Raw genomic sequence first — 15686 nt, forward strand, 5'->3', positions numbered from 1 at the left:
ATAGATCTAATGCCTTCCTGTTTGATGTATAGTAAAAATAAACAATAACTATTGTTATTGTTACAGACCGCAATTCTTGCTTTTAGGGGGAAATTACCTGTTGATCATCAGGTGTCCATATGCCACAGGTGATCTGACTCTCCAGGTTAATCTCTGAAGACCAATGTCTTTGTCCACTGACCGATCCAACCAGCACAAATCCATCTCTGTATGATATAAGCGCTTGTGTTCCATCATGGCTCCATGTAAAATCGCTCACCTTAACATATAAGGATAGGCATTATTTTGACTAGATATTCCAGCCTTTTTTTAAAAGCACACAACATAGAAAAATAAACACAGGTTCAACCAATTCACATCCATATTTTCTGAGATCTCTAGTTCACAAGGTCATCAAATTTCTCTCATTAAAAAGCCCACAAGTAAGGATCTTCAATGCCCATAATTTTGGCAATGCCATCATACTGTATCATTTTATAATTCAGTTTTGTTTTTTAAAAAAAAAAAAAAAAAAAACTCTACCCTGTATCCTCCAGATTAAATTTATCAAAAATAAAATTTGACCTAAGTAGAATACGTAGGTGTGTATTTAATCTTTTGAACTGAAATTTATCAGATTTAAAAATGGTTAAGTATTTTAGGTTGCTTTACCTCAGGGCTGTCAAGCTCATGGCCTGCAGGCTGGATGCAACACATGCTTGGCCACGCCCACCCCCATTTTAGCAAAGGGGGGGAAAGTCATGATACATCACATGATGACAGTGTGATGCCACGAGTTTGACACCCCTGCTTTACCTTTTTAAACATATGAAGATTACATTTGAACTTCATACTAAACTATAGTTTAACCATAATTTATTGAATAGATTGGGTTTGAACAAGGCACATGATAGGTATCCCTGAAATGTTCTGAGCTCAGGGCATCAGCCTATTACTATTCCTGCTCTTCTTCAGGGAACAAGCATTACTGTTATGTCCAAGTTATAGGTATCTTATCCAGGGAGTTTAAATGGCACACTTAAATTGTTGATTTTTTTTTTGAAAACTACTGAAAATTAAACTATTCTGGACAGCTGAATAGATATTGTTATATCTATAACAGTATAAAACAGAATAACAGAGTTGGAAGGGACCCTGAAGATCTTCTAGTCCAACCCCCTGGCAGAAATCTATTTTTGTTTTCTATGATGATGATTGTTTTGTTGCCCTGATTTATTGTTACTATTTATATAATTATTGGATTATAAGATTGTAGCGTGGATGTGTTAAGGTGTATTATACATTTTGTGTAACCCACAGAGAGTCTTGATTATGGCAGCATAGAAATAAGTTTAATAAATAAATTAGTTTCGATATTGACAATTGGTATCCCGGTTTAGCAATTAGTTGTTATTCTACTATGCTAGAACCCATAGTCTAAATACCATGAGAAATAAAATGTACAAACTCACCCTTTGTGAGTTTACTAACATATGCTAGGATTAGCATCACAATTGAATGTAATGTTATTGTTACTTGGAATGATAACTACTTAAAGCTCAAGTAATAAAAGTTTCATTGGTATTTCAATTATTGTTTAGAGAAAAGTTATCAATGACCTATAGGTAGATCCATATAGGCGGAGTAGAAATAGCATAAGACTCCCGTACACTCAGCCTCTTGCTCCATTTGTCCTTGTGGTAATTCACCCATAAGCATTTGTTTCAAATCCTATTCCAGAAATAGCATACTGTCTTTTTGCTACTTGCCTCAGGGTGAGCTATAGAAAATATGCTAATTTTACAGGCTTTTCAGTTAAAACATTTCTCTTAACAATTCCATTTTCCTACTTTCTCCAGGCAGTTTTTCCCCCTTTATTTTATTTTCAAAGTCAAGACAATTCCCAAGACCAAACCAAGTGGTGTTTACTAACCTGTGCTCCACGATCGTTCACAAGCTCCACAGACCATCTGCCTTCATACTGAATCCAAACAAATATTCCACCATCAGCATCACAAGTTGCCAGCTTCTGGAAGGGTTCATTCCATCGTACAAGAACCACCTAATATTTTAGAAAGCACATTTTTTTTCTCAAATTTTATTCTGGATGCCAACAGTTGATTAGAATTTCAATTATTATGAAGAGAATAAATAATACTAGATTTTAAATTAAGATTACAAAAGTTATAAATGTTCAACATAAACATTCTGCAAGTGAAAAAGCAACTAAGAATAGTTCAACTCTCTCCAACACTTTAAAATGGAAACTAAGAACTTTTTAAAATATGTATCTTTTTTTATCTCAATTATTTCTTCAGAGCTTTAATCAATTTCTTTTGTAAGTCCAATAAAAACTCCTTATTCAAGTAATTTTATGTGGGGGGGGGGAAAGGAAAGGGGGGAAAGAGAATGAAAAGTTTAAGATTTGAAAAAACAACCAAAAAAAGAAAAATAGTTTGAAAAATAAGTATAATATTAGAAAGCAACAGAAGAGGGGAATACAGAAGAGAGAATTAGAAGTACAGAGACAAGGGGGTAAAAAGGGGAGGGAGAAGAAGAGAGGGAAAAAGGAAAGGAAAAGAAGTTATAAAGGACAGAAACAAGATATAGAGAAGCAGGGCCTATTTAGAGATAATAGGTGAAAATTTAATTGAAAAAGGGATTCTGCAAAGGTACATAAGATAGTATTGTTATATTAGAAATAGAAATAATTTTAGAAAATTTGAAACAATGTCTGATTAAAATGATGGATAAAATAGTTATTGTAATCAGTGAAATGTTTGTTAATAAATAAATGAAATAAAACGAATGAGAGAACTGAATTAGGAAAGGATGGGAACATTTTAATTATTTAATGTTTTATAAAATATAAGTGAAGAGGAATAGGAGGAAAAAATTAATTATGGAAAGCTTATAAGTGTTCCCAAGGAAGTATGATATTTAATTGAAAAGAAATGTTAAAGAAGTTAAGATTTTAATGAATATTAATATTAATGATAGAACTGAATTGGAATGGAATGAGTGTTTTAATTACATATATTTATAATCTCTTTTTAAGAATATAGTGTGTATTTTAAGAATGTACCAAGCAGAATTCGACTGGAAGTTATATATTATATTGAATGTTATAACTTTAAGGTATACATTGAAGCTTAAATAAGAGTTGAATGGATAAAACTAAAAGATATAAAGTGTCATACTCCAATTAGTAACTACAGGAGAAAATTTGTTTAATGAGAAAAGATAATATGAAATTGAAACAGGACAGACAAAAGTATAAATATAATGATTTGAATTGAGATGAGATAATCAAAATAAAATTGAGAAAATTAAAAGAGGGGAAAAACTATGTAGAAAATGTAAAATAGTAATAAGATATGGAACAGAACATAAAAATGAGCATGAAATTGAGTTTGTGTCTGTACAAAGAAGTGTAACCCGGGACCATGCTACTTTCAAAAAAAGATGTTTTATTTGTAGTATGTTTTTTTGTGTGTGTGAAAACCCAAATAAAATTTTCAAAAAAACCCTAACCTCCTTATTCAAGTCAATTTCTTGGCTTGTCATTTATATTTCCAATTTAGATGTTTTCTATTTCAGAGTCCATTTTTCAGCACTCCTGCAAATTCTTTATGTTCTGGTATTTCTAATTCAGGCAAAATTTGTTTTATAACTTTACCTTGTACATCTTCATGATGTTCCCTTTCACATCACCAATTTCTGCTTTAATGTCTTTGGGACATAATTTATTCATAGAAGCATGCATTATTGCTAAGATTAAAGCTACTATTTTTTGTTCCCATTCTTCAAAAATCTCCCTAAGTATTTTAAAGTTTTAAAGTGTTTTCTGTCATTTTGCAAGTTCCAAGGCTGACCAAAGAGTCACTTTCCCTTTCATCCTGGAATCATTAGTTCCTTCTAGTATTTTATTTCTTAAATCATAAAGTCTCAAATTTCTGTTTGGACTTAGGATAGACTACCCAAATGGGTTCCCATGAAAATGTTATTTATATAACTATTTCTAATATCTTATGTCAAAAATCCTAATATTCCATTTGTAATGGAATGAGTGGACTACTTTGGAGAAAGCAGGGAAGAGATGCTGCCTACAAAACAATCAGTCAAGAGGATCAGTCAACAATCAGTCATATGGATTTGAGTAGAGATTTGGTATTTCTATTTCTCACTACCTTTTTTCAGTTAATTGAATTGCTATTACTTAGCAATATCTTGGGAGGCATGTGTACATCTTCACCTGTTCATATGTTTTTCATTCTCTCTTTGTGAACTCCTGGGAATGTTTTACTGAGAAAAAAAATCAGTGCTAAAACAGAACCAAATATAGCCTAGAAACAAACCCCAGCAGCGGAGTAGGCAATTCTATTATGTTCTAATACAGAGTAGCAAGTTCAGCTTAAGAAATAAATATAATACAGTATTTCAGGAGTCTAAAAACAAGAGAGTTCATTGCCTCTAGTCATTACATACTCTCACTCTTACACAACTTTACCTTAACACGTCAAATATTCCTTAACAAATAACTCATGGCACATCATAACACATGGCTGACCATAATGGAAATATTGCATGCAATCCTTCTTGCACATTTTGTTTTTACAGTCAAATGCTAAATTAATTATTTCTTGAGAAACACTCTTTTTGTCCTTATAAAAATTGCATGGGCTTTAAAATATGTTTTAAGATTTTTTCAGTTCTGTTGCTAGAATGTGGAACGAGCAAGTGAAAACTATACAAACGATTATTGAATCACAACAATGAAAACCCTCTCTAAAGATTTCTATATCTATTAAATATAAATCAGGAGCTGTTCAGTTTTGCTGCTAATGTGGCATTATGGATAGAAAGATGAATAAAGGTTAACCAACATTTAAACTGCTCCTTAGTTGTAAAGGTCATCGATAAAACACCAATTACCATCTGTGATTGTTATTAAGACAGCATGGAAGAATCCCAAGCAGGTAACCCTAAGCCTCTTCTTGGAAAGGCTAAAAGCATAAAATACTAAATAAAATAATTCAGCTATAATACTTTTATATAATAAGTCTCGGGTTCATTTATGGAATACTATTTCCAGGTATATCAAAAACACGAATCTCTTTCCTCTACCAAAATTCTTCCATGCTGCTAAGCCTTTCATTGTCTGTATGTTAGTATTTTAGTATTTCATAAAGATTTTTAAAAAGCAACAGATAAATCGTGACAAAATTATGTCTTGTTTCTTTTTAAAAAAAGAAATCTCAGGACAGTTTTATTGCGTGATGTATCTTTAAACAATGAGGCCAACCTAATCCCTGCTATAGCCATCCATCCCAATACTGTCTGTTTCACCAATATGAATGCCTCTTTTTATATAATAAAAAAATAACAGAAAACAGTGTTTCCCAGCCTTAACTGGAGATGGCAGAATTGAAATCTGGTATCATTAGTATGATCAGCTTATATGTTACCCATCAGCTAGGGAATAAAGTAGATAATTGTCCTCAGAAGTAGAAGCTGTTACCAGAGCACCAATCATTAACCTGTAGAAAATACTTCAGATAAAATGATCCACCTGGAAGTCACAGCTTTATTATTGGATATTGAAGGGGGGGGGGAGTCAAACCAGGCCAAGTAGATTTTTTTTACTACAATAATGATCTTCCAGAGACAAGAAAACCTGATGAATTTATTTGCTCTTTCACATATCAACACAGTCAAATACAGTTTTTATTATAGAAAATTCATGTCATCTTTACCAAAGCAATACCTTAACTGCATTTCTGCATAAGGCAAGCCATTTTCCTCTACAGCACTGTTATGGACCAGTGTAAAAATATACTCAATTTTCCATCGTAAGAAAAGAAGAAAATATATTTTTAATATTTGTAAGTGGCTGCTAAATTCTTTACAAAGCTGATTCTAGAGATAACTCTTCAGGATAGGCACATAGGGTTCATATTATGTAATATGGGTTATGATTTTCCCACATATGCCTGACTTGTTTCAGGAAAAGGAGACAGCCTTCAGACCTTTTTGTGTTAGCATACAGATCAGTGAACTGATCATCTGCTTCCTTCCAAGCCTTTATCTGTCTTTCTTTTTGTTGTATTTTGTTTTTTGTTGTGCCTTGTAGTAGCTTTCAGGACAGTCTCTGCAAACTCAGGTTATGAGGCTATTTTATAAAAATCAACCACTTGCTAAAGGAGGTGGGGTAGAAGCAATGTTTACATAACAATGAATATTCCCTGTGTGCTTGTGTGTGTGTGTGTGTGTGTGTGTGTGTGTGTGTGTGTGTTGGAAATAATAAAGCAGCTATAGGCAAGAAACTCAAATTCCACATTATAGGCAGAATTCAATTGAATCAGAAGCATTTCTATTAATTGGGAGAATATATGAAGGGGCATTAAAGAATATCTACTGAAACTAGTACACTACGAAGGCTTACTGGATCTTGAAGAAACAAAACTGAGGGGATGGTTCTGTAGGAAGTTAGCACCCAGCCCTCTCCTAGAAAAAATATCCAAGGAAATATTAAAAAGGCAGAATATTTCCCCTAAAAAAGAGTAGAAACCAGGAGTGGGATTCAAATTTCTTAACAACTGGTTCTGTGGGCATGGCCTAATTTGTGGGTGTGGCTTGGTGATCATGTGATTGGGTGGGAGTGGCTTGACGATTGGGCGTGGCTATGTGGTCATGTGACTGGGGTGGGCGTGGCTATGTGGTCATGTGACTGGGGTGGGCATGGCCATGTGGCTGGCAACCCAAATTTAAGTGGTCCTCACTTAATGACCAGGTGCTCGCTTAGCGGCCAATTGCTTAGCAAGTGCTTTTTGCCAGTTTCCAAGGCCTGGGGAGGCCAAGGCAAAGCCCAGGAAGGTGGCCATGTGGCTGGCAACCCAAATTTAAGTGGTACTCACTTAATGACCAGGTGCTCACTTAGTGGCCAATTGCTTAGCATGATACAAGGATTAATGCAAATTGGAAAGGAAAAACTGCAGAGATTGTGCACAAGTGATTTGTACCAACCAACATACTATGTAACTGAAGATGGTTTATGTTTTATGTTTTTGTTTATGTTAAAAAAAATAAAACACTTTTATTTAAAAAAAATCATTTATGTATGCATGCAACTTCTTGTTACATTGATGTTGCTATATATTGATTTAAGCAGAAACAGATAATGTATAACATCAATGTAACAAGAAGTTGCCTGTCTTCCTTTTGGTAAGTTGCTTCTTTTTATTTATGTATTTATTTATTTTTTTACTATCTGTTTTTGTTTTTATTAATCATAAAAACAAAATAGATACTAAAGAAAGAAATAAACACATAAATAAAAATTATTTTACTATTCATCTTGATGTTTCTTTAAGCAATCAGAAAGAAACATCAAGATGAATAGTAAAGTAATTTTTATTTGTGTTTATTTATTTCTTTAGTATCTGTTTTGTTTTTATGATTAATAAAAACAAAAACAGATAGTAAAAAAATAAATAAATACATAAATATAAAAAAGCAACTTACCAAAAAGGAGACAGGCAAGTTGGCTAGCCAACTATGCTGGGATCCTCCTCAGTCTTCTAGCTTGCTGCGGCAAGGCCGGCCGGCCCAGGTGTCGGCTCTCGATTGGGCTGGTGGTGGAGGTGGCAGGAGGAGGTAGGGGAACAGCCCAGCAGGACTTGCTACTTTGCCTCCTCACTACCAATCAGTGGTGGGAAGGCAAAGCAGCAACCCTTGGGCTGCAGCGGGGGAGGGAAGGTGGCAGGCCGGCGGCCTAGCTAAGATGGCGGCCACCATGTGGGAGAAGCAGCAGCGCCCATCCCGGGAGTCAGCTCTCGACCGGGCTGGGGGGGGGCGGCAGCGGCAGGAGGAGGTAGGGGACCAGGCCAGCAGCAGGAGTTGCTGCTTTGCCTCCTCACTACCAATCGGGGGTGGGAAGGCAAGGCAGCAACAATGGAGGGCTGGCGAGTGAAGATGGGGCGGGCGACCGGGACTGGCAGCGGTAGGTAGGCGACCGGGTTGGAGGATCGTACTTACCGATCCACGTCTTTGGAGGCTGGTAGCGGGGTAGGCAGTCTGGGCAGGTGAGGACGGTTAGCGGTGGTGGCGACCAAGGCTTGCGGCTTGCCCTCACTCAGCAGGGTGGCAGAAGGCAGGCAGGGACGGACAGCAGGCTGGCTGGCCGACTGGCTGACATGGCTGCTGCTGCTGCTGGTGTGAGCAATGGCGCCGCGCGGGTAAATTTTTGTAATTAGTGTACATGCGCTATAAGTAGGAGCGGGGGGGGGGGGGGGTAGAATGAGAAAGGGATTTTTGTATGTGCGCTGAAAAAAAACCTGTTTTTTTTAAACAGGTTTTTTAAAATTTTGGAGAGGCAGATGGGGCGGGGCCCGGGGCAGCGAAGGGAAGGGCGAGTGGGGGAGAATGCGGAAGGGATTTTCATGCGTGCACAGTAAAAAAAAACATTTGGAACGGCAGATAGGGGCAGGGGCCAGGGCACTGAAGGGAGGGGCGGGTGGGGGAGAATGAGGAAGGGATTTTCATGCATGCGCAGTAATAAAAACCGTTTTTTGGCCCATAGGAGCGGCGGAGAGGGGTGGGGCCAAGCAGGGGTAGTTTTACCAGTTCTTAGAACTACTGGTGATGTTAACAACCGATTCTATAGAACCGGTGCGAACCGGTAGAAACCCACCCCTGGTAGAAACTCAGAAGCAGAAACTCACCTCAGAAGCAGAAGCTCACCCCCGCTTTTGTTAATGAGTGGGCCATTAAGGCCTGGGCCAGAATATTTTACATAACAAAGATCTCCAACAAAGAGCTATAATGGGAATTGCCCAAAGCCCTTTCATTACATCATCATCCAGCAAGGCTCAACCAAGCCTGGCACTCAGGACAGCCTACAGGGTTGCTCCTGCATGGCCCCATGGGAGTCTGACAATCAGACAATAAGAATACAGGCTCAAATTCAAATCCCAACAGAGGGTATATAAGGGGCTCTCAGCATCTCAGCCAGCCCTTCTTTTCTTTCACCCAACATCTTGAAGCATGTGATCATCTTTTTCACTTTGGAGCTCCATGCCATGTGGTCCTGTCCACCATTAAACCATCTTTCTAAACAGCCTCCATGTTTCCAGTGTCTTTTTCCCCACTTGGAACTGAACCCAGAAGGATATTTCTTCCAACAGTTCCATGCGAGTGGTGGGGAAGCTTGTGCATGCAGCTCCATTTGTGTGAGCGGCAAACGTACACGGCCACCAAACAAATGGAGCTTGCACACCTGTGCATGCCTACTGCTTGTGTAAGAGGGGGTGAGTGCACATGCGCTCCCCTGCCACTTCGGCTTGGTTCCGAAAAGCTCACAGTCCTGTACTGGCCCATGGGGTTGGGGACCCCTGCTTTAAATGGTGGAAAATCCAACTAACCACCTGATGTAAATGAATAGATGGATTTTTATTACTATCATGCTGCTTCCCAAACACTACAGAACAGTGGTTCTCTTGACACCTCCACACAAATAGGCAAAGCAAAGCAGTTAAATTGATTCTAAATGAACTACCAAATATGTAATTTTTCAGCTATAAAGATCTGGCTCTCTTCTGGGTAGTTTTCTTTTTGCTTTCTGTTTTTGTGAATCTAGTATTAGATGCAAGAGTCATGTTCCTCATCTCTAAAATGAGGTAACTACCATATGGCTGCTTGCTAAGCTATAATTTCCCCTCCTTAAATGTTGACTGAGATTCTGGCAGCTCTTTAACCGTTTGATCTAAAATATAAACAAACAACTCCAGTAATCATCCATCTGGACTTTTTAAAAAAACATGTGTGTTTTCTAAACCAAATCCTCCATAGCCACATAGAGTAAGTGTGAAGCAAGATGGTTACAGCACATCTGATAATCCATTTGAAGAATAGGGAATATTGTTGCCTTAAAGAAGTTCCAGGGGACATTTGACAGCATCTCTGGATCTGGGCCAGCACAGAAGCAGACATATCAGAGATGGCCATCTTCCCATCACTCCTAGCACCCTGAACATTTCAGAAAAGAATAAACACAAGGCAAGGCTACATTACCAGAACCTCTACCAGAACCTGATGTCAGTATCAAGTAACCAGATGAGTTAACTAAATCCTTGGAATCCAGGCAATTATGGTACATAAGTAATCATTAAAGCAAACTTCCCCTGAATTGAGTTTGCCTCCTAATGGGCAGATCCATATGGTTGACAAAAATAAAGAGATTATTTACCATTTTCTTCTTCTGGAATTTTTTTTAAATAATAATTTCCCAATCTAGCCTGCAGTCCTGAGATTTTTCTGCTGATCTCTTGCCCAAATACTAATCAAGTCTGACTCGATTTAGTTTTTCAAAATCAGCTACTGTTGGCTAGGTACTGCCAATTGCTGTAAGAATAACAATTTGTAATCAATTTTTAAAGCATAACACCAGAGGTCAGGTAGAATAGACGTGATTAGATGTTTTTTGTACATCTAAAAAAAGAGATACGAAGGGGAACGCAAGTAGGAATGGAGCTGCTCCTATGTGCTGTTTTCCCAATCTATCTGTTATTAGCTGTGGGTGGTAAAATGTGTGTTTGATGCCTCCCTGCATCCCCAGCTAATAGGAACCTCAGGGAGACCTTGTTGATTTTAAGCTTAAGGAATAAAAAAATAATCTAACCACAGAGCTTCCGTAATATACTGTTCTGCGAATTCAATCCTTGATTAATTGGTGAAAGCTATATCAGGGGAGCCTAAACGAAATCAACCCTGACTGTCCTTCGGAAGGACAGATACTGAAGCTCAAATACTTTGGCCACCAAATGTGGTGTGTTCAATGTGTGTCTGTTCATGGAATTGCTTGTGGAGTGCAGGCTTCAATGAACTCAAGAGTGTGGCAGATGGTAGCATGGTAAATGATTTTTATGTTGTGGTGTCAGTGTGGGTAGAGATTAAGGATTATGACTGGATCCTGGAAGAAAGGAGTCACTGGAAAAGACCCTGATGTTGGGAAAGGTGGGAAGATAAAAGGAGAAGTGAACAGCAGAGTGTCAGGATTCTGGCAGTTACTCCAATTAAATTATGAGCCTCGAGTCACACTCCCAAAACTAAAGAGGATTTATTAGAAGTTAACATTCCGGCATTTGCCTGGGCATAGCCAACTCTGAGATACGTAATTCACTGTTACCCTTGACCCTGCTTTCCCCCCCACCAACCGTCTGGGTGTATCATCCAACAAAACACGTCCATAGCCAAGAGTCATCAATCATGCTCTCCAATTAGATTTTTGCATGGCAGAAGCTTCAGTCATCTAATCAGTCGTTGAAGAAAATATGAATGGAAAGTACTTTCAATGCCACACTCCTGCCTGCTCTTTGAAACTCCCCCCACCTTCTTTCTCTTGACAACTATAAAACATGTTTACAAAATTTTTATGAGTTGACACAGAGGATGAAATGATTAGATAGCGTTGTTGATGCAGAGGGCATGAGTTTGGGCAGACTCTGGGAAGCAGTGGAAGATAGGGGGGCCTGGCGTGCTATGGTCCACAGGGTTGCAACGAGTCAGACTTGACACAGTTACTGTACAACAACAAACATCATGGGGAAACGCTGTAATTTGTAGTCACTTGGTTCTTGGTTAGAAACGTAACACTTTCTGTCCATCTTCACTTTAATCAATTTATCACATTTCCTTCTGTGATTAGGCATCTAAATAGTCACAAACTGAAATCCATCGTCCAGTAACTAATTTAGCAAGTGAAAGAAAATAACAGTTTCCCACTGTGAGTTAGATGCCACATCATGGTATGAAAACCTTAAATGTTTCTTTTGCAAATCAAAGGAGAAACAAAGATAGACCAACTTACCCTCTAGAGTTACCATTAAATTGACGAGAGAGAAAAACCACAATAGTTTTGCAATAGTTTTTTTCCCCCCGCCAACACATTTTTTTCTTTTACTGTGCACTTTACCGTATTTCATTTGTCATTTTTGATGACATGAACGGATATAATCTGTCAATTTCTCATATTGAAGATTATATGTGAAATGTATAATTACTCCTCACACCACTTAGCTTTTTAGCCTTGTGAGCAAATACAGAAAATAAGAAAACCAATGAAGAAAAGTCATGCTTGTCTTTGCAATGGATTAGAATCTGTATTTTGTCCAGGAGGGGAGCTTCATTCACTATAGAATGTCATCTGTAGAATCCAAGAGGAGAGACTTTTCTGTCATGACACCCCCCCCCCCTTTGTGGAATATCAATGAGCATAGAACTGGAAGAGATCTTGGAGGTCTTCTAGTCCAACCCCCTTGCTCAAGCAGGAGACCCTACACCAGGGGTCTCCAACCTTGGCAAGTTTAAGCCTGGAGGACTTCAACTCCCAGAATTCTGGGAGTTGAAGTCCTCCAGGCTTAAACTTGCCAAGGTTGGAGACCCCTGCCCTACACCATTTCAGACAAGTGACTGTCCAGTCTCCTCTTAAAAACCTCCAGTGATGAAGCAGCCACATCTTCTGAAGGTAAGCTATTCCACTGGTTAATTGTCCTCACTGTTAGCAAGTTTCTCCTTAATTCCAGGTTGCTTCTCTCCTTGATTAGTTTCCATGGATTGTTTCTTGTCCTGCCCTCTGGTGCTTTGGAAAATAAGTTGACCCTCCCTGTTTGTGACAACCTCTCAAATACTGCTATCATATCCCCCCTTGTCCTTTTTTTTCTCTAGACTAGCCAAACCCAAATAATTTCCCTCCCACTCTCCCAGGAAGTCAAATTAAACACAACCCTATTGGCCTTTTGCAGGGCCTTAAAAAACCATGGCTGTGCCACCATGGAAGTTTCATGAAAACCATAAAGGGGTTTCACTGAGTGTAGATTTATTTTTAGACTCCAGTTGTGAACTTAATTGTATTTTATATATATATATATATATATATTAATATGGCTTGATTGTCTTTTGTACTTTTTAAATAGTTGTAAGCAACCCAGCCGGGGCTCAGTGGCTAAGACGCTGCGCTTGCCGATCAGAAAGTTTGGCAGTTTAGTGGTTCGAATCCTTAGTGCCGCGAAACGGAGTGAGCTCCCGTTACTTGTCCCAGCTTCTGCCAACCTAGCAGTTCGAAAGCATGTAAAAATCCAGGTATAAAAATAGGGACCACTTTGGTGGGAAGGTAACAGTGTTCTGTGCGCCTTCGGCGTTTAGTCATGCCGGCCACATGACCACGGAGACGTCTTTGGACAGCGCTGGCTCTTCGGCTTTGTAACAAAGATGAGCACCGCCCCCTAGAGTCGGAAATGATCAACACGTATATGCGAGGGGAACCTTTACCTAAGTAACCCAGAGGCTCTATAAATTGAACAAAGAAATATATGGAGAGAATTTTTTTCCTAGAAAAGCTCTGTGCTTCACCTCAACCCTATAATATGGACAAAAATCAGTTCAGCCATAATACAGAGTTGTAGATAAAAGGTAGCAGGGCTGGGTGATGCATTGCATTCAATTCCAAAAAGGGTTGGACTATGTGGGGCTGTAAACATAGCATCTCTCTACAAGTCTTAACACCATTCACGCTTTTTCCGAAGAATAGGAAGAATAATGCGGCAGCATTGAAAAGTAATCATGCAGCTGCTTTAAAGATTTGCAGACATGCAGGTGCTATGTTTGTGCTCTCAAATGTACCCAGGCAAATTATTTTGAAAATTATTTTCATGGCTAATCCTCAGATTATGGCAGCAAATGGTGATCAGGATTGCGGTTGCTAAGTGATGTGGTTATAAAAGGTGGTATCACATGCTAGCATCGCAGTGCAATTCTGATAGTCCTGATTGCTGCCATAACCCAGAGATGTGCGGGTCATTAAGCAAGAACTGGAGAGAGTCTAAGGTAAGAGGTGCTGCAGGCAGGCAGGGAGGGGTTGGAGAAGCCCTGTGCAGCCTGCGCATGAGTCAAGAGAGGCTGGAGGAGAGCTTTGGAAAGCCAGAGAAGGCTGCGTGTGGGCAGGAGGTTTGCTGCAGGTGGGAGAAACTTACCGGAGTGATTTGCAAACCTCCCAGCCTGTAATGCATTCTCCATTGACTTTGCTTGTGGGAAACCAGCAGGGAAGGTCACAAATGGTGATCGTGTGATCTTAGCTGCCTGTGGTATAATTGCAAGCCAGGCACCAGAGTATCCAAATTGTGATCACATGACCGCAAGGATGCTGTGATGGCTGGAACTTCAGAAACCAGTCGTATGTCCGGTTTTTTTTTTTCCAGCACCACCATAACTTTGCATGGTTGCTGAACAAATGGACGTAAGCCAAGGACCATCTGTATATGTTTGAAGTGCTACCCAGCTGTAAAAGGATTTTTTTAAATAGGTGATGGAATGATGATTCGGTAAGGGATGAACGTCCACAATATCAAACAATTTATCTAGAATACTTTACACCCCTTCATTTTTGCATTCCTCATTGCTATCCTCCTCTTTGTAAAAGGAAATAGGAACTGACTGCTTGTTAACAAATCACATATCGTTCCATAAGATATCATACCCATATTTTAACATTTCTCTCACCAGCTATTCTTGCACCCTCGCTATTTTTAACATTTTCACAGCATTTATGACTTCCTTTTCATCATTTTTATTGGGTTCTACAAATTACTGAGTTTGTTCCATCTTCGCTTTTCAGCATATCACTATTTATCCCCATACAAATGTCTAAAATAGTCCTTTCTACATTATCTCTCTTTGGTTTCATTCCAAATCATGTGATCACTTTTATTATTACTTCCATTAACCCTGCTAGATATTTGCTTAATTCTCTTCAGTCTCTTCCCCAACAATTTGCTGTTCCCCCTGCCACAGCTCTGCATTTTCTCTGACTCTTTTAAACTTAACCATTCCTTGATTGCTTTGATTAAATCCTTTCCAATCATCTTTTTCTGTACAATGAATCTCTCGTCGTGTTTTGCAGCATTCATTCTTTTCTATACATTTATATTCTTTATTCATCAATGGTGATGAATATCAAGAAGATGATCTTTTCACTTGCATCATCTGGACCAGGTTTTTGGCTTTTCATAAAGGACAGATCTTCCTTATCTTATGATATTTTTCCTTCAAAGAGCTCAAATGCCTCTTTAAGTAGGAAAGAAATTGGCTTACGACTGGATAATCATGGATGGATAATCAAATGCCATCATTTGCTGAATTGCAGAGCTGATCTTGACTGGCCTCAGGCAACAATTCATCTATTTAGCCAAAGCAACCCTAATATTTCATTTACCTTGTATGCACCTATACTGATCTCATTTTCTTTTTTAATTGCCTGTTAGTATTCAACCCCCTACTCCTCTTGGTTACCATACACAACAGCTGTTATTGGTTTCTGTTACAAGATATTTTGTAAAACAGACGGTAGCATTGCAGAAAATCTGCTAGCATTTTAAAACTGTTTCTGCAATGCATATTGTTTTCCATTTTTGCAGCAAAATCATTTTTTCAAATATATTTTTGAAAAAAAACAAACATTACATCAGCACAGCCGCACTTAAATTTATATAAGACCCTTCTACCATCAAAAATAAGACACCCTGTAACCTTTATAAATGTTGTATTCAGTACTCAGATTAGCTGCTTTGACCAAATTAAAAAAAAGATGAATAAAATAAATTTAAGAAGTTTTATAAGAACTTATGATTTAATTGATCAGTACCATACCCCTTGAT

At 38.4% G+C, this 15686-nt stretch overlaps 1 protein-coding gene across 1 annotated transcript in view; it reads right to left on the reverse strand.

The window, feature by feature from the left end:
• TULP4 (TUB like protein 4) overlaps positions 1 to 15686 on the reverse strand; it is an 87462-nt gene that overhangs the window by 26016 nt on the left and 45760 nt on the right. The window contains exons 3-4 of the mRNA XM_026675269.2: positions 1913 to 2041; positions 98 to 259 (exon numbers count right to left, since the gene is read on the reverse strand). Coding sequence (XP_026531054.1) covers positions 98 to 259; positions 1913 to 2041 — 291 coding nt within the window. The remainder of the gene's footprint in view (positions 1 to 97; positions 260 to 1912; positions 2042 to 15686) is intronic.

This window comes from Notechis scutatus, chromosome 1, assembly GCF_049901735.1.
Source record: "Notechis scutatus isolate UNSWTSFEM ecotype Mainland chromosome 1, rNotScu1.2, whole genome shotgun sequence".
NCBI lineage: Eukaryota > Metazoa > Chordata > Lepidosauria > Squamata > Elapidae > Notechis > Notechis scutatus.